Source organism: Rattus norvegicus, chromosome 12 (genome assembly GCF_036323735.1).
Source record: "Rattus norvegicus strain BN/NHsdMcwi chromosome 12, GRCr8, whole genome shotgun sequence".
Classification (NCBI taxonomy): domain Eukaryota; kingdom Metazoa; phylum Chordata; class Mammalia; order Rodentia; family Muridae; genus Rattus; species Rattus norvegicus.
This window is the reverse complement of record NC_086030.1, coordinates 9,646,410-9,669,314: the sequence shown is the minus strand read 5'-3', so window position 1 is coordinate 9,669,314 and position 22,905 is coordinate 9,646,410. Positions and strand designations below refer to the sequence as shown.

Sequence of the window (22,905 nt, the reverse complement as noted above, 5' to 3'; positions counted from 1 at the left end):
GATTGAGAGAGACTGACAACTGTCAGAGTTCCCTGGGGTGAGACGTGTCCTTAAAAGGCTGTAGGTTGGTTGTACAATGGAAGCTAATCCTTAGGGTGGGCGAAGGAGGGGTGACTGCTACCTTCCTGGGTTTGAATTCAGGGCCGACTCCTTTAGCACCTCCCCGACTCCAGCCTCAGTTGCCTTGTCTGCAAACGGTGATGTCACTAACCTTAGGGAGCAGCTCTCAACTGCTTGTCAACCATTATCTCACTCTGACTTAACAACGCACATATCTACCAGACTGGAGGTGCACACGCTTAGCACTCCCTGTACTCAGAGGGAGAGGCAGATAGATGTCTGAGTTTGAGGCCAGCCTGGTCTACAGAGCGAGTTCCAGGACAGCCAAGATGACACAGAGAAACCTTGTCTTGGAGGAGAAGAAAAAAAATCAAAAGCAAAACAACACACATATCTATGTATGTGAATGCCCACTTGGGGGATTATGTACATACCTGTGTGGAATAGTACAGGAAAGGGGCCAGGATCCTGGGGACCAAAGGCTCCATTCTAGAACATCAGTCTGTCCTAGGGACTTTGTAGGCTCAGGTCATTCAGCCTGGGATGAGATTTGGTACAATGAGACACTGAAGACCTTAGAACTTGTGTGTGTGTGTGTGTGTGTGTGTGTGTGTGTATACGCGCGCGCGCGCGTGCCCTAGTATTGCTAATTGTGGTTGAAATACGAAGGGTAAGAGTTGGTGTAGACATAAACCTCATGATCGAAGACAGCATAGGAAGCCATAAGAGGTCACTAACATAAGAGAGGGACCGGCTGACTCACGCAGGCCAACCTTCCTTCAGAATCAGCTCCCCAGGCAACCAAAAATACACACTCTAGTAGTCAGGAGCTTTGTAGGCAGAGAAAGTGGGGAAGTGTTCCAGAAGCCTCCTTGCACGAAGGGAAACCTTCCAGACTTGCTTAAGGAATGATGGGAATAGTAAACACACCTAGAATGTAGGCCCTGAAAGTAAACACTTCTATAGGAAGAAGGCTGTCCCACAGTTAGACTTGACAGGAGTTTCCTGTTCTCTCTAGAGATTCCTGTTTGTGGCCTGATCAGTGGCCCAGGACCCCACAGAGGGTGAAGGAAGCCATAGAAATCGGTTGGGAATGAATGAATGAATGAGTGAATGAATGAATGAACTAACCAACCAACACATGAGTTATGCCTATGGGTATGGCTGTTGGTCCTTTCAGGACAAGTGGCTTTTAATAGATCTCAGAAGGTGCTGTGTCTGTGTACAGATAATTGGGTTTGTTTAAGTGCACTGCCCGTGCGTATTTCAACCTCCGTCTCCTCCCTGCGCTCTTGTTCTGCTTTCTAGGAATGTGCACATTATTTTCTGGAGGTCAAAGACAAAGACATCAAGCACGCCTTAGCAGGGCTCTTTGTAGAAATCCTCGTCCCCGTGGCTGCCGTGAGTTGTATTTTCTTTCCTAATAACTTCTTCAACCTGGGTGGCACGCCCAACCATTTCCTGAGTGGAATCGTCTCACGAGTTCTCTCTCTGTTGTAGACTGTCAAAAATGAAGTCAACGTCCCCTGCCTCAGGAACTTTGTGGAGAGCCTGTACGACACAACGTTGGAACTCTCCTCTCGGAAAAAGCATTCCTTGGTTGGTAACCGTGGGAGGAGCCGAGCGCTGTCCCAAGTGGAGAGCTCCTGGGAGAAACCGGCTTGAGAGTAGCAAGTGTCCACACATGGGGAAACTGCGTCAGCCTCTCCTACTTCAGAGCGCGTGTTTAGCCCAGGTCCATGAATAACTGATAAACGGGGATCATACCACATCCCCTCAGAGGAATTTTCTAGTCCCGTGGATTCAGCTGTTTATTTAGAGGTTGGCTAAACTGAGTTTTTGTTTGAATTTCTGAGAAGTTTTTCAAATCTAAAGGCTAAAGTTTATAATAACAGTTTCTCGTCTCCGTCCGGGGAATGAGCCTGTTCTGGCTGATTCCTATCTTGACACTCAGAATCCAGACTGAGCCCAGGAGTGAGAGAGGAAGAAATAAGTGTAACCCACAGGCAAGAGTCTCTGAAGGCTTGGGTTTAGTTCTTCAGAAGGCAACATAAAGTCTTTCAGCTTGCCGCGTGGTGAATTAAACTTGGATTTATAAATTGGCAGCAGTGTGCCAGCCATGGTCATGATAGTGTCTTAGTTCAGTAGGCGGCCACAGACCTATACTAGACTCCAAGGCTTGACCATTCCTGTCAGCGTCTGAGCCAGTGCCCAGTTCTTCTGCTGGTAACAATGCCAGCTTTGCTCATTTACCTATACCTGATGGTCATGAGGACTAATTTCTTGCATTTACTGGGTGGCCTTAGAGATGCCATTAGTGGGCGCAGTACTTCAGAGTCCTCTAAGACTAAGCTCATGTCAAGAAGAACAGAGCTGAGTTGAAGTGTGTCCCACAGAAGCTCATCAGTTGGCCATTGTTTCTTTCTAGTACAAGGGAATAGGTGTGTTTCCCTTTAAATCTCCCCTAGCCCTCAAGCATGTGCTACCTGGTTAAGTAAAATGAGGGTGAGCTGTGCGTGCGTGTTCTTTGGATGGCTGCCTGTTGCTAGTTTTGCTGTCTTTCCAGTTGCTTTGGGAAAGGGGCCCACTTATACAGGAAAGGCACAGCAGCTTTTCTGTTTATTCCGTCATGAACGAATTCCTGCTGCGGTTACATTTGTCTTGATAGTGTTTACCAGGACCATAAGAGCTCTTTCAGGAATCCCCCTTAATTACAGGAAGATGGCAGGAGAAAGATATATATATATATATATATATATATATATATATATATATGCCTGTTCTGGCTGATTTCAATAGGCATATATATATATACATATATATATATATACATACACACACATATACATACATACATACACACACACACACACACACACACACACACACACACACACCTGCTGCTAAGACAAAGACAGACTACTAGATGTTTATGAGTGAGAAAACCATTGGCATTTTCAAACTGAATGTACCTTCATGGCTGTCCTAGCTTCTCTGATTCTCTGACCGAAAGCAGAAGAGGGAAAAGAAGCATCTGTTTGGCTTGCAGGTTATAATCCATTAACCTGTAATGGATTATAGGAGTCAAGGCAGGAACTGGAGGCAGGAACTGAGGCAGACCATGGAGGAATGCTGCTTACTAGCTTGCTCCCCAGAGCTTGCTTGGTCAGCTACTTTATTTTACATAGCCCAGGACCCATCTGTCTAGGGATGGCACCGCCCACGGTGGGCTGTGTCCTCCTGCATTAACTAATGAGCAAGACGGTGTCCCGTAAGCACAGCCACAGGCCAGTCTGCTGGAGGCCGTTCCTCAGTTAGTCTCCTTTTCCAGGGTGACTCTTGTTTGTGTCAAATTGACTGAAAGAACCAGCACGATAGTTGTTTTATTTCTGTGGTGGCTGAGAGCATAATCTGAAATTCTAAGTTTGCGTTTAAGAGTCTGTAAGCGAAAACTAAGTTAGCGAATCAGCTCTCTGTGTTATTGGACGTGAAACAGACATCCTGCTGCGCGTAGATGACTAGCCAGAGTTCTAGATGATTCTATCCAGTCACCATGAGGAAGCCCTTTCTTTTATAGCACGCATTGCATTTGCTTGGGGACGCAGGGTCTCGGAGGATGTGCTGAAGGTTTGGGTGCAGAGAACATGTGTTTCCTGGTCTGTTGAACTGTCAGTCACCCGTGACCTCCACCCCTTTCTTCTCAGGCCTTATACCCGCTGGTGACCTGCCTCCTCTGTGTCAGTCAGAAGCAGCTGTTCCTTAACAGATGGCACGTTTTCCTCAACAACTGCCTGTCCAACCTTAAGGTCAGTGTTTGTCAACTTGGCCACAGCAGACATCTTTTGTGAAAAGAAAAAAATTCAATTTTTGAAAAAAAAAAAAGAGATTTATGTGTTTCAAGCAAGCAAAGACTCACTAAGTTGCCCAGGCTGACCTTAAATTCACAGTCCTTCTCCCTCAGTCTTTCGGAGTGCTGGCATTACAGGTATGAGCCACCATACCCTGCTACAATGAAACTCTGAAGGGAACATATTCATCCGCCTAAAAGTGAAAGATACCTCTGCCGACTGGGGGCAAATGCATCTGCTCTAGTAAGAGTCACTCTGAAGACAGAATCAAAACCACTGTACATATGTATCTCAGGACATAATTGCTGTCCCGTGGAGCTAAGTGATAGGAATTGATCATTATACTTAGCTGATCCGGACATGTGAAATTATCTCAGATTCCCTGGGACACTGCTGCCCCTTTTGGTTGAGGTAGATATTCCGGGATCAAAGGCTCTGTCTGTGGAAGGATTGCTCTGGTAGAGGGCATTGCCTCCTCCCATTCTTGTCTGTGGTCCGTGTCCTAAACACTTACTGCTTTTCAGGCAGGAAACACAGGTGGTGGGAGATAGGATGCATAAAGTCACAGCCCCTGGGACCAAGGAGCTATAGTGAATACGGTTATAATAATTGGCTTTGAGATCGACTTTGCATCAAATAGAAACATTCTTTTACTTTTCGTGATCAGCTGACCAAGGCAGCTAAGAGAGAACCCTCTGTACCATGAGAGCAGATTCTCCTGGGTGGGGTGATGCATGCCAGTAATCCAAGCCCTCTGGAGAAGCTGAGGCAGGGGGATCGCTAGACTGACCTATATAGAGCAAGACCAATTTTTTTTTTTCAAGAAGGAAAACCAGAGGTTGGAAAGATGGCTCAGTAGGTAAGCAAGAGTATTAGCTGTTCTTGCTAGGATCCAGGTTCAGCTTCCAGCATCTCCATGGTAACTTGCAGCTGTCTGTCCCGGTTGTGACAACTCCAGCTGCAGGAGATCTGATGCCCACTTCTGGTCTCTGTGGATGCCGGACACACGGGTAGTGCATAGACACACAGGCAGGCAAGATACTTAGGCATATGAACTGAAATAAGTGAATCTTTACAAATCATTTAAAAAAAAAAGCAAAAACATGCAAATAAAAAGAATTCTTCACAGCCTCACCTATGTCCAAGGCTGTGGTTCAGTTTGCAACTTTCATTAAAAATAATAATGATAACTAAAAACTTTTGCACAGTTATATCTGTTGCCTTGTTGTGTGTGTGTGTGTGTTTCCTTCCAAGACATTTTACTTTGGAGAAGTAATTAAGATCAATCACGTTACTTTGTTATTTACAGTAATTATGTAATAATCTCCATGGGCCTGCTTTTAGCGCTGACTATGTCCTGGCTCTGTGAGTTGATTATGAAATCCAAGATTGCAATCCTTTGTTTCCTTCAAGTTGGCGGTAGAGAATGAGGCTTTCAGGCACGTGCAAACTGAAATGCCTTTTGGGGTAATCAGTGGTTACACAGTGCCCACTCCTGGCCATTCATCTGAGGATTTAGCAATCCCACGCACTAGCTAAAAGCCTCCCAGTACCACTTTCCCTATTTGAGCCACTTTGCAGTTACTAGCTCCAATATTCACAATGTATCTTTTAAGATATATAAAGTGTCCATTTTCTTCAAAACTAACAGGAGAGTTTTTGTCATCACCCAGATTAGAGTCATGTAGGAAGAGGGAACATCAGATGAGGACTTGACTTCCTCAGGTTGTCCTATGGACAAATCTGTGGGGTCTTCTTGATCAGTGAGTGACTGGGGAGGCATGGGAGGGCCAACCCACAGTGGGCAGTGCCTCCTCTAGGCCGATGGTCCTAAGATCCAAAAGAAAGTAGGCTGAGGGCTGAGAAATGGCTCAGCCATTAAAGGTTATGCTCACAATCAAAGATGTCAGAAAGCACGTGGAGCAAGCCACGAGGCACAAACCAGTACGCAGCACCCCTCCACAGACTCTGCCTCACTCCCTGCCTCCGGTTCCTTCCTTGACCGGATGGCGACCTGTAAGTTATAGGCCCCAAGCCTTTTCCTTCCCCACGTCACTTTTGGTCCATGCTTCGTTGCAGTGACAGGAAGGAAGTAGGATAGCATTTATGTTTAATGATTAAAATGCTTACCACACAGCTTTCTGGACGTATTGAATGCCTCTGAGGCTAAACATCAAAATATTTTGTACGGTGATTTATTGCCGTGACCAAAAGAGCCATTTTGGGGTTGGGCCAAGTTGTTTTTGAAACAGAGCGGGGCATCTTACTCTGAAAATTAATGATTTCAAAATTAGAATATTCTTGAGTGCTCCTGTCAAAGCTTGGCAGAACAGCCAAGTAAAGGGTTATAAACCCCGGGAAGGACACAGGCGTAGGCTCTAACAATGCTTCCTACACAGGCATTCCACCCATTAGAAGGTTTTTATTTTTTTTATTTATTTATTTATTTATTTATTTATTTATTTATTTATTTATTTTTTGGAGGTGGGGACTGAACCCAGGGCCTTGCGCTTCCTAGGCAAGCGCTCTACCACTGAGCTAAATCCCCAACCCCTAGAAGGTTTTTAAACCTAGAAGCTGTAAGGTCAGGATGAGCCTTGGGATCCATGCTACGGAGACTGGAACGCCTTCCAAACTCCAGTTCCGGTCTCCAGGGTTTGCACCACGCCCTCTGTGCACAGGGAAGAGCCCTGTGTCAAATGTGAGCACTGGACAGACTGACTTCATCTGTGAAGAGCTTGGAGTTGTATTTTGTAGAAGTCTTGTACCCCAGGAAACATGGAAGAGTTACTTGTTAGCCAAGATAAGGGCAAGGAGTGGGCTGGTGAGATGACTCAAGGAGTAGCCCATAACCACGCATAACTCCAGCTCATGGGATCTGACGCCCTCATCTGGCCTGCATGAGCACCTGCACCCATGTGCACACATACACATTTAATGTATGGATCTGTAAAATAAATAAATGTAATGAAATCCAGGTATGATAATGGGCACCCATGATCTCAGCATCGGAGAGACTGAGGCAGGAGAATTGCCATCTTCTAGCCTCCTTGCCTCCCACCTCCCATCTCAACCTCTTTCATTTATAAATGTATTAACAGGGTCTTGTTCTGTATCACAGTCTGGGATGGATATATATATATATATTATTTTGTATATTTTATTTTGTATATTTTATATATATATATTTTTCAAGTCAGCCTGGGATACATAAGAAGACCCTGGTTCTAAATCCATAAGTAAATGCTAGGTTATCTATATGGAGGGTAAACCACTAGAAGCCAATGCCCCAAGGGAAAACGATATCCAAAATTTGCTTGATCCGTTTCAAGCAGAATAAAGTCATATCGTTTATGTTTAAATCTGAGCCCAGTATGAATTACATGGGCCAGTTCCCAACATCGTGAATACATAGAACACATTCTAACTCCCATCTTATACATTCAATAGGGAGACGATGCCTGAAGAAAACTTAGCTTCAAATGTAAACTTTACCTGAAATAGCTTCAGGGGTTTATATCCCCTGTTATACCATCCCGTCTGAGAAGGGACCAGGCCCTCCTGACAGGATCCCCTCCATAGTTTTCCTCCCCACCTCCATCTCTATCCCCCAGATGCTTATAAATAAACCTTAACATTAAAAAATGAGCGAACATGTAACGTTTGTCTTTCTGGGACCGGCTTAATCCACTCAATTTGATTCTCTCCAATCACACCTGCTTGCCTGCAGTCGACTCCACTCCTCTTAGTGGCTGAGAAGAAATCGTGTTTACATATTGAGTTTTCCTTATCCCTCTCCCTTTGCTGGATGCTGCGGGGACCACTGATGTGCACTTTTCTGTGTGATGTGACCAGGTCCAGCCCTACGGCCTAAGTCAACCAGGGTGTGGAGTCTGTGCAAATGTACAGACGTAAATGTATAGATAAATGTAATAAGCGTATGGCTGGGTTTGACAGTGGGACTGCTTAGAAAGCCATGGACTGCAGAAAGTACATGTGTCAGCTATTAAGATGTATTATGACTTTACTAATTAAATTAACACACCATTCACAATTGGGTGGACAAGTAGAACAGTGAATGAATGAACAAATAAGATGAGCTTGGAGCAGATACAAATGCATAATGATGATAATATGCAATAATTAATATTGCCATATTAATGTCAATTAAATTTGTTACTGTTTGTTCTACTTATACATCAGGACAGTGTATAGTCTAACTTATTAATATTAAAAATAAAACAAACTGGGGGCTGGGGATTTAGCTCAGTGGTAGAGCGCTTACCTAGGAAGCGCAAGGCCCTGGGTTCGGTCCCCAGCTCCGAAAAAAAGAACCAAAAAAAAAAAAAAAAAAAAAACAAACTGGCAGAAGACAAAGATATGAATACTCTCCCACCCAACCTTAAGAAACAGGAGCTAGGGCTGGAGAGATAGCTCAGTGGTTAAGAGCACTGGCTGCTCTCCCAGAGGTCCTGAGTTCAATTCCCAGTAACCACATGGTGGCTCACAACCATCTGTAACGGGATCTGGTGCCCTCTTCTGGCACACAGGTGTACTTGCAGATTCTCATACATTAAATTAAAAAAAAAGTCTTAAAAAGAAAAGACAGGAGCTATTTTCTCTGTCTAGGTAGACCATCCGATTCTTCTGTAAGTGCTATGCAATTATACCAGTTACCTGGCATCTCTTGACTTTCCATTTTGACAAAAGACAAAAAGGATTTCCCACAGCACTCCCCCGTCTCACTATCATGGTCATAACCATGGGTATTTATCCAGCGAACACTGGGAGGCGCATGGTCCAAGTGACCCAGATGGTAACAAATACCTCATATGTGCCTGCCCCCAGGCCAGTCTGCCTTCCCCACGCTTAGGGAAGGCGCTCCTGCACGGGACACGTGGGCATTCGACTAGTAATCTTACAGTTTGCATTCTGTTCCAGAATAAAGACCCCAAGATGGCTCGCGTCGCCTTGGAGTCTCTCTACAGATTACTGTGGGTTTACATGATTCGAATCAAATGTGAAAGCAACACGGCCACTCAGAGGTAAGTACCGGCGGCTCAAGCGCGGGGTGAAATGGGTGCGAGCACCGGGTGGGGCGAGCAGGGCGAGCCTGGCGCTGGAGTCAGACTTGCCCAGCCACCAGGTTGCACCCAACCTGGCCTGGCCAAAACCTCACAGAGCCACAGGTCGGGAGACCTGAGGCCTCAGAACTTCAGCAGGGCCTTAGCGGTCTTCGCTAAGCTGAAGCATTAACCTCCATCAGAATAGGGTCTCCATAGGGTCCGCTTCTTTGCGGCACGCCACACTTTGAGGAAGGAAATGGCTATTTATTATTTTCCATCTGCCCTGGGTTTTCCAAAAGAGGAAAAACAAAACAAAATAAGAACAAACAAACAAAAACTCTTCCTAGAGCAATTGTGCCAATGGAAAGGACTGAGGTGGTTTTTGTTTTGTTTTGTTGTCCTCTGATACTAAAATGAAATGTGCATCATCTCCCTGACAACTAGATCTCAGCCAATCTCGCTTGTTTTCTCTTTTTCGCCCGCCCTTATCTTCCAGCCGACTCATAACCATCACCACCACGCTTTTCCCCAAAGGGTCCCGCGGCGTGGTGCCCAGGGATATGCCTCTGAACATCTTCGTGAAGATTATCCAGTTCATCGCCCAGGTAACGCTCAGATTTCTGCAGAGGCCCCTTCAGGCACAGTCGTTGTGTAAAAAGGTCACAACAATCCCTCGGACGTCCAGACCTCTTGGAAAGGGATTGCTTCCCCACACAACTTATTCTTTTGCTTCAAAACAGTCGGTGAATATGTTAAATGCCTTTGGCCTCTAGGAAATAAGCCACGTAGAGTTTAATGATTCCTCCAAGGCCACACAGCCCAGCAGTAACACTGCGATAGCACAAAGAAAGGTCCTGCCTGGGTCAGTCCCAACGGTAACAGGACAGGAAACCTTTTGTGACAGAGACCCTTTTGTCTGTCTCCCTCTCCACTTTCTCCAGATATCTGCTAGGTATTCAACAAATAAGGAGGAGTCAGGCGCTCTGATGTTTGGCAGAAATTTAATTTTTTTAAAAAAGATGATATGGTGCCTTGAAGAGTGAATAGTAACACTCTAATGTTTCTCTACGGGGAGAAAATAATTTCATGAGGAAATCTGCATTTACCCACTTTGATCCTTTGCTCAAAACTATTCTAAGCGTTTTTACACATGAATTCATTTACTTTTGAGTGGATTCGGTCATATTAAAGCCGGTGTGACTGTAATTCATTATTTAAATATAATTCATTTTTATTAAGACCATTTACTTAGGGGGAGAGATTGGTGGACTCAGCCCAAGACCCCGTTCATGCCAGGCGTATCCTCTACTACTGAGTGCTCCCCAAGTCTAATGTTTTATTTTTGCTTGTGTGTGTGTGTGTGTGTGTGTGTGTGTGTGTTTACTTATTTGCTTATTTATTTTTGAAACAATGTCTCATTATTTAACCCCGGCTGGCCCATAACTAGCTCTGAACCCCAGGCTGACTTCAAACTCACAGAGGTTCACCGATCTCTGTCTCCCCCATGCTGGGCTTAGAGGCACACACCACCATACTGAGCTACCTTTTTCTTTATAAAATACTTGATGAGTGCATTTTTTACCCCCGCCCCCTTTGACCTCTGTGGTTTACGGGGGCACCGGGAGCCTCCTGCACTTGCCTGGCTTCTGTCACAAACCAAACCCTCCACCTCAAACTGAACAGTAACTTCAGTCTCGCTTTCTTTACCGGTAAAGTGAGAGTAGAAATGTTTGGCCCTTATGCCTCAGACTGTTACACGGCTGAGAGGAAATCATTGGCGTGCAAACGCTACTGAAGTGCAGTTTGATACTGGTGTGAAGATAGATGTTTCAGAGCCGAGAGTATTTGGAAAGTAGCATCTCTCTCCATTGTGGCCAGTGAGAGAACTCTTTAATTTGTATCATGGGAGAAGGTGCACTCCTCAGCCTGCGGGTAGAACATTTCATATGTATTTCATGAGTGTAGTGTATAGCCTCAGAGTGTATGTGCTTTGACTATTCTGGACTGCTGTGTGTAAAAGGAACATGTCATTTATTAGCAGTCACTAACGCGTGTGACCTGACCAGATTCCACCTTAAATGCTGTGTCTTAAGCGTTCTTCTTCCCACTTGGGTTTGATTTCTATAAGGAAGCCAGAGGGTGTTTTCAGTGTTAAAGGATAGAAGAAAACAGTCGTTTTGTAGTGATACCATTAAAAATAAACTTCCCAGCTGAGTTTCAAAAAGCTATCGATATTTATCCTACCACCTGGAAGAACCTAGGCTGTTTGGGGTTCAGATGCCCAGCTGTACTGTTGTCTTGGATTTGCTTCTGTACCTCCAGCCTCACTGTGCACACCAAGCTGATTCTGTGTGTCACTCTATCATGGTGGCTCCCTGGACAGTTCTGATGCCCCTGATCTTCCATCAAGGGCTCTCCATGATCCATAACACTAGGCATTAGCCCTTCTTGAAGCCACCTATTTTCTGCATATGGTGAAAACGTGCATTTTGTGTTGTTCTTGGAGTTCTGTGTTTTTATTTTATTCTTTTCTTCCCCCCCCCCACCTCAACCCCTCCCACCCCCGCCAGGAACGTCTGGACTTTGCAATGAAGGAAATTATTTTTGACTTTCTTTGTGTGGGAAAACCGGCGAAAGCTTTCAGTCTCAACCCAGAGGTATGAACAACTCTCCATGAGAACAGAGCACTTGTTCACAGAGCCCATGACTTTGCTCTGAAAGTCCGGGGGCTCTGATGGGAGTGGGGCGGGGGGGTGGATACCTCTGAGGAGTTTTCTGTTTGTTTCTGCTCGTGTCCAGATTTGAGCGCCAGGTTTTTTTTCAGAAGTGAAACTTGAGGTGACTGAGGACGACCCAGTACCCACGTGCTGCGGTCCAGTCTTCTTTTAAAATGGAATCATTCTCCATTCAAAACTGTGTTGAAACAGATGAGTAAATGGGGTAGTAGTATGATTGTTACAACACAATGGGATCAGGGAAATGGGAAACAAGCGCACGGTGCCAGGACCACATCCCAGCCTCCTGCACTGGTGTAGAAGGCTTAGCTGTGCGTATGAGCAGCGATCCAGTCTCCCACATTAAAAAAACACCATCAGCCAATAGAACCCCGCCAGCCTGGCTGCCCCTCCATAGCCCGTACTCTGTACAATGATTGAAAGAACTCTGGGCCAAAAACCCGGAAGCCAGCTCTGCCACTTGTCTCGGGCTCTGCTGCTTTCCCTGGGTGTGTGACATTTACTTCTGACCCTCAGCGATTCCACTTTAAAATGGACGACGTACTTTCCTAGATCCCTTCACAGAAGAGTGGGTCTGGGACTGAAGCATTGCAGACTGGAAAGGGGACGAAGGCCAGGGAGGAAGAAAGTGAAGCAAGGGTGATGAGAGAAATCCCATGCCCGAGAGTTTATTTGAACACGTATCTCTGTCATCTGTAATATCCTGTGTCTCTCATTCCATCACTGAGGAAATGGATCTGAAGGGAGGAGGCCCAGTATAGCTCGTTAGCTGCCCCAACCCACCCCACCTCCCCTGCCTCTTCCCACCATCCCCTGCATTGTCTGGTGCCCGGTGATCTCACAGGCCTCTGGAGAGGCTGCTGTACCAGTCGGCAGGTCAGGAGGAGGTCAAATCCAGGGCCAGATGGCGGCCCTGAGCTGGATAGTGACAAACGTCTCTTGCTGGCGACATTCCCAACATCTCTTTCATTTCTCAGTGGTTATAAATCTACTATTTTTAATAATTCTCAGAATTACTGGGCTACTCAGCAATGCTCCGAATTAATGTTGTCCTGGTCAGAGTTACTATTGCTATGATGGAACGCCATGGCTAAAAGCAAGTTGGGGAGGGAAGGGTTTATTTGGCGTACATATCCACATCACAATCTATGGATGAGGGAAATCAGAACAGGAGATCAGACTGGGAAGGAACCTGGAGACAGGCGCTTATGCAGAAGCCATAGACGGACGCTTCGTACTGGCTTGCTCCTCATGGCCTGCTCACCCTGCTTTCCTATAGAACCCAGGACCAACAACCCAGGGTGACCCCACCTACAACAGGCTGGACCCTCCCACATCAATCACTGATTTAAAAAATGCCTACAGACCTATCTTTTGAAGGTATTTTGGAATAGTTTGTGTAACAAGGCTCAGAGACCTAAAGCGTTATCCTAATACCAAGAGTGTTGAGCATAAACTCAACCGTTGAGTAGTTTCTAGATAATTGTCTTACTGGGTTTGGGCCTGGAATACAAACTGTACATACGTCTGTCCGTCATCACGAGTGTGACATATCTATGAGATGAACTTCTCTCTTTTGCCCTGGTCTAAAAGAACATGCAATTAGAGGTCCTACTCAATGCTGGAGGCAAGAAAGAACAAACACTGCATGCTGATAGATTGGAAATGAAAACATAAGGGTGTTTTAATCCACGGGCAAATATTGTAGAAAACTGCGGAAAAGCCGTGCTTGGTGGGACACGCCTACAATCCCCCAGCATTTGAGAGACGGATGCAGGAGGATCAGGAGTTCTCAGTCATCCTTGCTTTCACAGGGAGTTCAAGGCCGTCCTCAGCAATGTGAGATCCTGTAACAAGGAAGAAAACGTTAGCACAAATAAAGATATCACTATTAAAAAAAAAAAAAAGGAAAAAAACCCAACTGATTTAGAGCTGCTTTATGACTTTAGGGAGTTTGCAAGATACAAAAAAAATAGTACATTTGTATAATCTAATGGTGCATAATCAAATTAAGCAATTTACAGTGTTGATGAAAAGCAAAATACCTGGCAATAAAACAAAATATGTACACTACTTTTTATTGGAAAAAATTTAAAAAATACTGAAAGAAGACAAAACCCAAATAAGCAGAAATTTACACTATTTATAGCAAATCAGAAGATTTGCTATTGTTGAGTTCTATTGTCCCCAAACTAACTTAAATGTTACCATCTTTTTAAAAAGGTTTACTTACCTGTTTAATGTATGAGTGCGCCATCCACATGTGCACCTACAGGCCAGCAGAGGGCATCGGATCTCATTACAGATGGCTGTGAGCCACCATGTGGTTGCTGGGAATTGAACTCAGGACCTCTGGGAGAGCAGCCAGTGCTCTTAACCGCTGAGCCATCTCCCCAGCTCATGTGTTACCATCTTACTAATAATCAGACAGAGTCCCCATAGCTTCTTTTAAGCTAGAAATCAAATGAGCTGGTTTTAAGGTTTTCTTTTCTTTTCTTTCTTTCCTTCCTTCCTTCTTTCTTTCTTTCTTTCTTTCTTTCTTTCTTTTTCTTTTCTTTCTTTTTTTTTTTCTGGAGCTGGGGACCGAACCCAGGGCCTTGCGCTTGCTAGGCAAGCGCTCTACCGCTGAGCTAAATCCCCAACCCCGGTTTTAAGGTTTTATATGGAGCATCAAGCTACTAAAATAGCCAACATAGCTTCGAGAGAATAAAGTTGGACTATAAAATCATACAATCACCAAATCAGTGTGGAGGCAGGGGGTGACCGTAAAGAGGGTCCCACGAGGATGAAGACTCTAGAGATAGACCCATACGCGATGCTTGGTTGATTTCAACAGTGGGGATTTACTCAGCGCGTAGAAATTCTTGCTCTCATTGGTGCTGAGCAATAGGATACCCACCTTGCAACATCATGAATTCCGGGCGAGGCAGGTTCAAACCAGATCATGCTACCTAAATAGAAACCCAGCCCTGTATGTCTTCCAGAAAACCATAACATTAAAACTTTCTAGAGCACAAAAATCACAAAGCACAGGAGGTTAATAGGGTGAATATATGTTTTAAAACTTGCTGCTAAGATACTTAATAGAGAGTCATAGCACGGGAGGAAATATCTTGACAACCCCTAACAAAGGACTTCCTTCTGGAATAGATAAAGAACTCTTATAATCAATGATCAGAAGATAAACAACATGCTCTTAAAGTGAGCAGAAGCAATAGCCCCTGTGGAAGAAGAGACAGAGGCAGCCAGTAAACCTAGAAAAAGATGGTCACTGTCACTGGTCCCTGGGGAAATGTATGAGTCAGAAGGAGGCAGAGGTGCCCTGGGATGGGGTCTAGAGAGCAGGACCTTCATGCAGTTTCCCTGAGACTGTGATTCTGAGAGCAAGTGCCGGGCTGAGCCCTCACAGGACTCTTTAACTGATGCCTCTGGGAATGACATTTCTCCTCATGTGCCCGTGTGTTTTCATGGGTTTGATAAACATCCAGTTTTTAAAATTCATGCTCAAACTTGCTGGCTTTCATAACTAGAGATCAATAATAAATGTTGGCTGAGCATGGTGGGGCACACCTTTTTTAAAAATAATTATTGGCTCAGCGGTTAAGAGCACTGACTGCCCTTCTAGAGGTCCTGAGTTTGATTCCTGGCAACCACATGGTAGCTCATGACCTTCTGTAATGGGATCCGGTGCCCTCTTCTGGTGTGTCTGAAGACTACAACAGTGTACTCATATACATAAAATAAATACATATAAAAATTATTTATTTACTTTACATCTCAATATCAGCCCCTCTCTCTTCCCAGAACCCCTTCACACAAATCCTCCCCCTATTCTCCCCTCCCCCTCTAAGAAGGGGGGCCCTGCTGTGTGTATCTCCCCTCTATCCCCAGCACATGACGTCATCGCAGTCCCACTGAGGCCAGACAAGGCAGCCCAGTTAGGGAAACAGGATCCACAGTCAGGCAACAGATTCAGGGACGGCTCCCGCTCCGGTTGTTGGGGTCTGCATGAAGATCAAGCTGCACATCTGCTACCCGTGTGCAGCGAGGTGTCAGGGAGCTAGGTCCAACCTGTGCTCACTCTTTGGTTGGTGGCTCAGTTTCTGGGAGCCCTCAAGGGTCCCAGTTAGTTGACTCTTGGTCTTCCTGTGTAGTCCCTGTCTTCTTCAGGTCTCTCAGTCCTTTCCCCAGGTCTTCCATAAGACTCCCCGAGCTCCATCTAACGTTTGCCAGATTGATCTCTGGGAATTGAGGACAGCCTGACTTACCTAATGAATTCCAAGCCAACCAGAGCTACACAGTGACTTATTTACCTCAAAATACATAACTATTAGATAGTTCATGTGTGGTTCACATTTGGAACTCAATAGCTTCACACAGTCTTTGAATTGAAATCTGAGGTGTCTCTTTTTATGAAGAATTTGAGTCTGTTGTGTAACTCAGTTTACCTCAGTCACGGCTGCTCACAGAGTGAGTACTGATCTCTTCGGTGTCCCCTTCTATACACACACACACACCCCAGATATATGCCCCCTGAGTTTGGTGAGCATCTTCCTGCCTGTTTATCCTCGAGATAAACGCTGACAGATTCTCCTAGATAACTGGGCCTTTCGTTGCGTCTCTTCCAGAGAATGAACATTGGTTTGCGGGCGTTCCTGGTGATTGCCGATAGCTTACAACAAAAGGACGGTGAGCCTCCCATGCCGGTGACTGGAGCCGTGCTCCCTTCAGGAAACACCCTGAGAGTGAAGAAAACGTATTTGAGTAAGACACTAACTGAAGAGGAAGCCAAAATGATAGGTGGGTACATCCCTGAAAATCACTGTCGGGTCCTTACTGTAAGTGATCTGCACTCAAAAAATTCAAATAAAATGAATAAAAATAAATAAAAAGGAAAAGGAAAAAGGTCGGCAGGTGCCTGGCAAGACATCCCTGCATGGTTGTTGACTGATTCCCAATGGGTTCCAATCTTGGAGCCCTTCAAACTTGTCAGGACTTCCGGTAAATACTTTGCCATTTAGATGGTGGCCTTCATCTGGGTCCAGGTAAACATTAATATTGGTTATTGGTTATCTACACTGTACAGTAAGTTTCCACGATGTCTGTGTGTTTTGGCAAATTTGGTATTTATAATTTTTTTCATTAATTGATATTTCAAAGAAAATTCCTTCCCTTATTCTTTTTTTTTTTTTTTTTAAGTAACATTGGTCTAATTTGTAAGGTAAGAATGCCAAGTCCCACAAACACTACAGGAGAATTTTTCTCTCTTGGATACATCTTCCTGAATCCAAAGAGGTGATTGTTTTTTTTAACACTTGTTTTTTCCCTTTCAAGTACTCAAATTTAGAAACTATTATAAACAGTTCCAAAATTCCAAAGATAAGAGAGAAACACCTGCAGAACTCTTCCTTTTAACATCAGTCTCCTTACGCTTGAGAGTTCAAGACACTTCATGTATAAGAAGTGACTCTCGGGGTTGGGGATTTAGCTCAGTGGTAGAGCACTTGCCTAGCAAGCGCAAGGCCCTGGGTTCGGTCCCCAGCTCTGGAGAAAAAGAAAAAAGAAAAAAAAATGAAAGAAGTGACTCTCGGTACTTATTTCGTTAAAGTTTAATACAAACCAACTCTTGTTTGATTTGTTAGTGTGTGTGAGAGTATGTGTGTGTGCGAGTGTGAGTTAGTGAGTGAATATGTCTGTGAGTGTGTGTGACTGTGGGTGTGTGCATGAGTTTGTATGTGAGTGTGGGGGTGTGTTTATGAGTGCGTGAGTGTGTATGGGTGAGTGTGAATGTATGTATGTGAGTGTATATGTGAATGAGTGTGTGTGAGTGTGTACGTGTGAGTGTGTACGTGTGAGTGTGTACGTGTGAGTGAGTGTGTGGGGGTATCTTCATGAGTATGTGTGTATGTGTGAATGTATGTATGTGTGAGTGTGTATGAGTGTATATATGAGTGAGTGTGTGTGAATGTGAGTGTGTGTTTGGGGTGTATGCATGAGTGTGCATATGTATGGGTGTGTGTGGGTGGGTTTATGAGTGTGTATGCGTGAGTGTGTATGTCTATGAGAGTGTGTGTGGGTGTCATAAGTGTGTGGGGGTATGTGCATGAGTGTATATGTGTGTGAGTGAGTGTGTATGTGTGTGAGTGAGTGTGTGTATGTGTGTGAGTGAGTGTGTGTATGTGTGTGAGTGAGTATGTGTGTATGGTGTATGGGTGTGTTGCTGTCTTCTAACTATAAGGATACTTACATCACATGTAATGGGAACAATTTATTTCCAGCATTTTAAAGTTTATGAGTGAAGTCAGTTGTTTATTTTACTAAGCCTCAGCACATGCATTTCCGAGAACAGTACACAGCTATTAAGCTCTTAGCCCCAAAGGAGAATTATTTATCATATAATTGCTAATGCTGGTAGGTTTTCTTGTTAATTGGAAATATGACATCTCAAAAGCAAAATTAATTACTTAACTTTTGTGCAAAGTCTTTCTCATTGGAATTTTAGGAATAGGGAGCCGGAGAGTTGCCTCAGTGGTCAAGAGCATCGTTTGCTCTTGCAGAGAACCCAGAGTGGCTTCCCAGCATCCACAAGGGCAGCTCACAACTCTCTGTAAATACAGTCCATAGGGCACAGCACCCTCATCTGGCCCCCACAAGTATTGCACACACGTGGAGCACCATATTTGCGTGCACACAAAGCACTCACATACAAAAAATAAAAAAGCCGATTAAACCATTTCAAAAAGTATTATAGCTCTTATTAAGTAATATCACCAATGTTAATTTGGTGAACATCTCCAAAGCGTGGTGCGTGCACTAGGAGCCAGGCAGACAGAGATGGAACCAACCTCAGCTCTGCGCTCAAGGAAATCCCAGACGGAGAGGAAGCCGCTTGACGGAGAATTATTGTAGATCCGGTGCAGATCAGGTTCTGTGACATATTAAGTTAAAAATATGGCTAACACATGTTTTTCAGGAATGTCCTTGTATTACTCTCAAGTCCGCAAGGCGGTAGGCAACATCTTAAGACACCTTGATAAAGAAGTGGGGCGGTGCATGATGCTGACCAATGTCCAGATGCTAAACAAAGAGCCGGAAGACATGATCACGTGAGTTCGGCCGAGAAGGCGGGGCGAGCGGGGGGGGGAGGAGATCCAAGCCAACTTTCTTCTTTTTAACTTGGGGGTTAAACAGAGGTGTTGACAAGATTTGGCCGAAAACCATCGCCACTTTTTTTTTCTTTTTTCTTTTTTCTTTCTGGTTTTTCGAGACAGGGTTTCTTCATGTAGCTCTGGCTGTTCAGGAACTTGCTTTGTAGATCAGGCTGGCCTCAAACTCACAGAGATCTGCCTACCTCTGCCTCTTGAATGCTGGGATTAAACACGTATGCCACCATTTGACTTTTTTTAAAAGTATATTTATTCGTCTTATTTTGTGTGCAAATTGTATGTATACGTGTGTACCACTTGCATGATTGTGCCTGTAAATATTAGAAGGGGGGATCAGATGCCCTAGAATTAGTGTTAGCGATGGTTGTCAGCCTCCCCGTGGGTGCTGGGTCTCAAACCTGGGTCCTCTGTAAGGGCGCCCACTGTTCTAAACAACTGAGCCATTTCTCCAGCCCCTACGTCTAGACTTTTAAAAGACTTTTCATTGGCACTAATGAAGCTTTGAGGAGATAAACGTTTGAGGCCAGCACCAGGCTGTCCTTAGAAGGCTAATATACGTCTAATACATAAATTTAAATGGTTTTTCATAATCTTTTGACTTGCTTAAATGTTGTCTTCCATCTCCAGGGGTGAGAGAAAGCCCAAAATCGATCTCTTCCGGACCTGTGTTGCGGCAATCCCTCGCCTGCTACCTGATGGAGTGTCCAAAGTTGAACTGATCGACTTGCTGGCCAGGTGGGTGGGAACGGTCCCAGATGCCGTTCGATCAGAACTGATTTTTAATCTTTAGTCACGGTTCAGAAAACCAGAGTACAATGGTTATTTTCTACTGATGGAGATTTACTTCGTAAGGTGTTGTTCTAGGGCTTGTGTGTGAACAGGCGGAAGGAACTTAGGTCTGTCTTTGGTTTTTGTTGTTGTTGGTGGTGGTTTCTTTAGATGTGGGCCTTGTTTAGCCATGTGTGCTAGGTTGTTAAGTTCTCAAGGCTGAGATTTATCACCAACTCTCTGTTTATTCTGTTTTGAGACAGAGGCTCACGATGTCACCAGCTGACCTCAAATTATGACCTTCCCGCCTCAGCTTTCTAAGTAACTGGGATTATAGACCTGAGTCATAGACCTGGCCTGTATCAGTTTACAGTAGTTACAAAAGAACCAGGCAGTGGTGGCATTCACCTTTAATCCCAGCACTTGGGAGGCAAGGCAGGCGATCTCTTGAAGTCAAGGCCAGCCTGGTCTACAGAGTGAGGTTCCAGGATAGCCAGGGCTACACAGAGAAACCCTGTCTCGAAAAAACAAACAAAACAACAACAACAAAAACCTTTGCAAAATAAATACAGACATCCACGAGGTTACTCGCAACCCAAGGATGGGTCTGCACAGACGACTGGCGCAGAGTAGACCCTTGAGTTCTGTGGGAGAGTGGTCAGCTGTGGACCAAGGAAGCCAGCAGATAAAAGGTGCATTTGGAGAGGAAGGATCAAGCTTCGAACGGTAAAGAAGGTGTGTGGCCTCGCTTCGAGAGCTCATCCCAGGCCTGATCCTCAGTTTGAGGTCCCTAGACTCCCTCATAGGAAAGAGACGTTAGCCTTAATTCTACCAGGAGTACTCCTGGAAGCTCCCAAAAGTTCTCGTTTATCGCTTTTCCCATCACCCACACGACTGCACAGCCCAACTATAACGTAAAAGCAGTTTGCTCTGGGCGAAAGTGACTCATTGTGTTTAGGGAACTTCCTCGTCTCCTGTGACCTGAAACGCCATCTGAGAACAAACCCAGAAGGCAAACGCCATTAGATGCGGGATGTAAGGTATGGGAGGGAGAATGGAAGTCAGCTTTTGGGCGGGGGAATGAAAGGGTTAAGAAGGCTAACAATGAAGGGCTGGAGAGATGGCTCAGCGGTTAAGAGCGCCCGACTGCTCTTCCAGAGGTCATGAGTTCAATTCCCAGCAACCACATGGTGGCTCACAACCATCTGTAATGGGATCTGATGCTCTCTTCTGGTGTGTCTGAAGACAGCTACAGTGTACTTATATATAATAAAATAAATCTTTAAAAAAAAAAAAAAAAAAAGAAGGCTAACAATGAAGGGATGTAGACACACACCCAGAGAGAAAGAATTTTAGCTTTAGGCTAAAATTATATGCTATTAATAAGCCATTTTAGGGCCTAATGAGATGGCTCAGGCGGTAAAGTTGCATGACAGCCTAAGTTCAGTACTCGGGATCCACACAGCAGCAGGAGAGAACTGACTCCTGACCTCTAACCTCAACATACATACCCTATCGTATTAGTATCCACACAAATGTACACACAATAAATGTGATTTTTTTAAAAGTATTTTATTTAGGTTGGAGGGTTAAGCTCTGTGGTTAAGAGTATTGACCACAGTATTCTTTTATAGAGAACTCCAGTTCAGTTAGTGGCACCCACTTAGTGGCTCACAGCCGTCTGTAACTCCAGTTCCAGGGGATCTAATACCTTTATCTGAACACCTCAGGCACTCACGTGGTACATGATCATACATGTGGACAAAACATGCACACCTACACAGTCATGTGAATGCTCAGAATCAAACTCAGATTCTCTAGGAAAAAAAACATTCATACTTGTGTCCACTGAACCATCTCTCCAACTCCCATAAATGCAAGTTTCAAAAATGCCATTCAGAGATGTTAATCTGATAACAGTGGCAAAAAAAGAAAAACCCAGGGAAGAGAAAACTACATTCATGCCCAACCTCCTAGGGGTACCCAAGCCTGAGGAGATTCTGTCCCCTGGCAGCAAGCTTCACTTTACTTATTTAGCTTCTGATGGGACAAGGCACTGGAGAGATGGCTCAGCGGTTAAGAGCACTGACTGCTCTTCCAGAGGTCCTGAGTTCAAATCCCAGCAGCCACACGGTGGCTCACGACCACTTGAAGGGACGAGGCCCTCAGGCTAGTGACAGGACGAGCCTAGGATATGCGTCTTTTTTTTCTCGGCGACTTACTGCACGAGAGCCAGAGGGGAATCAACAGACGGTCTCGACCTAACGGTGTGTGACAGAGAGCACCCTCTCTGGCTTTCTGAGGTGACTTTTACTGCCTAAGACCACCCCCACCCTCTTCCCACACATCTGTCCTGGGATGATGCGGACTATGAAGGCTGCAGAGGCTCTGTGACCTTCAGAACCAGGTCTCGGCATCCTCTGAGCAAGCTTCCCTCCTTACTTGTCACTTGCTGGCCCTCATCAGATTCAGCCATAGCCTGCGTGTGGCTTTCATGCTCAACCTCCGGCCCATGGTTCCTTCTCTCTATTCCACGGTCAGAGCACACGTTAAGGACACGGGGTGGGGACAGGACGCAGTATAAAGAGTTTGCCCTGCATACTTGAGGCTCTGGGTTTAATCCCCAGTGCCTCCAAAATTGTATAAGGCTTTAGTTTACAGCCTCAGCTTTCCCTAAGGACCCAGAAGGCAAAGTTGGGGGGATAGACCCAGATTGAGGTGAGCCTCCAATTCCAAAGAGACCCACGAAGGAGCAAACGGAGAATAGCAAAATACGTTATCTGCAGGAGCCGGTGTAGACGGAAGAGTGAGATCCGTTGAGGGTCGTCCACTCAAATACTCTCCTGGGGTGAGAGCAGAGGCTGGGGATAAAGAAGTCTCTGGACAAATTCCAGAATGGCCCTGAAGCACAAAGGAGTCCCCTGCCAGTCGCTGTGGGTGACGGCAGACAGGCTGACTACTGGAAGTCGGCGTTTCTGAGGCAGGGAATGGGGAGATCAGGATGCGACCATGACTGCCAGGGGACAAGGTGATGCCACCTGAGAGATGGAGGAAGTGATCTGGGAAAACGGGAAGATGACAGAGTTTTCTAGAAAGTTTGAGCTTGGTGTCTCTGCTTTTTGTTTTACTCTCTGTGTGATCCAGAAAAAAAAAAATACTTAAATCTCCAGCATACTTCTCCCTTGGTGAAAATTCGGTAATCTTGGAAGGATGCCGTCTGTCTCTGAGACCTTTTAGAGTGGCGAATAGCACTGGGGTGTCT

At 45.1% G+C, this 22,905-nt stretch overlaps 1 protein-coding gene across 4 annotated transcripts in view; it reads left to right on the top strand.

Annotated features, from left to right (window-relative positions):
- Fry (FRY microtubule binding protein) overlaps positions 1-22,905 on the top strand; it is a 243,032-nt gene that overhangs the window by 104,077 nt on the left and 116,050 nt on the right. For all 4 annotated transcript variants that reach the window (NM_001170398.2, XM_039089331.2, XM_063271250.1 and 1 more), the window contains exons 9-17: positions 1,369-1,461; positions 1,561-1,659; positions 3,765-3,866; positions 8,850-8,953; positions 9,471-9,579; positions 11,545-11,631; positions 16,338-16,509; positions 18,683-18,815; positions 19,503-19,610. In NM_001170398.2, coding sequence (NP_001163869.2) covers positions 1,369-1,461; positions 1,561-1,659; positions 3,765-3,866; positions 8,850-8,953; positions 9,471-9,579; positions 11,545-11,631; positions 16,338-16,509; positions 18,683-18,815; positions 19,503-19,610 — 1,007 coding nt within the window. The remainder of the gene's footprint in view (positions 1-1,368; positions 1,462-1,560; positions 1,660-3,764; positions 3,867-8,849; positions 8,954-9,470; positions 9,580-11,544; positions 11,632-16,337; positions 16,510-18,682; positions 18,816-19,502; positions 19,611-22,905) is intronic.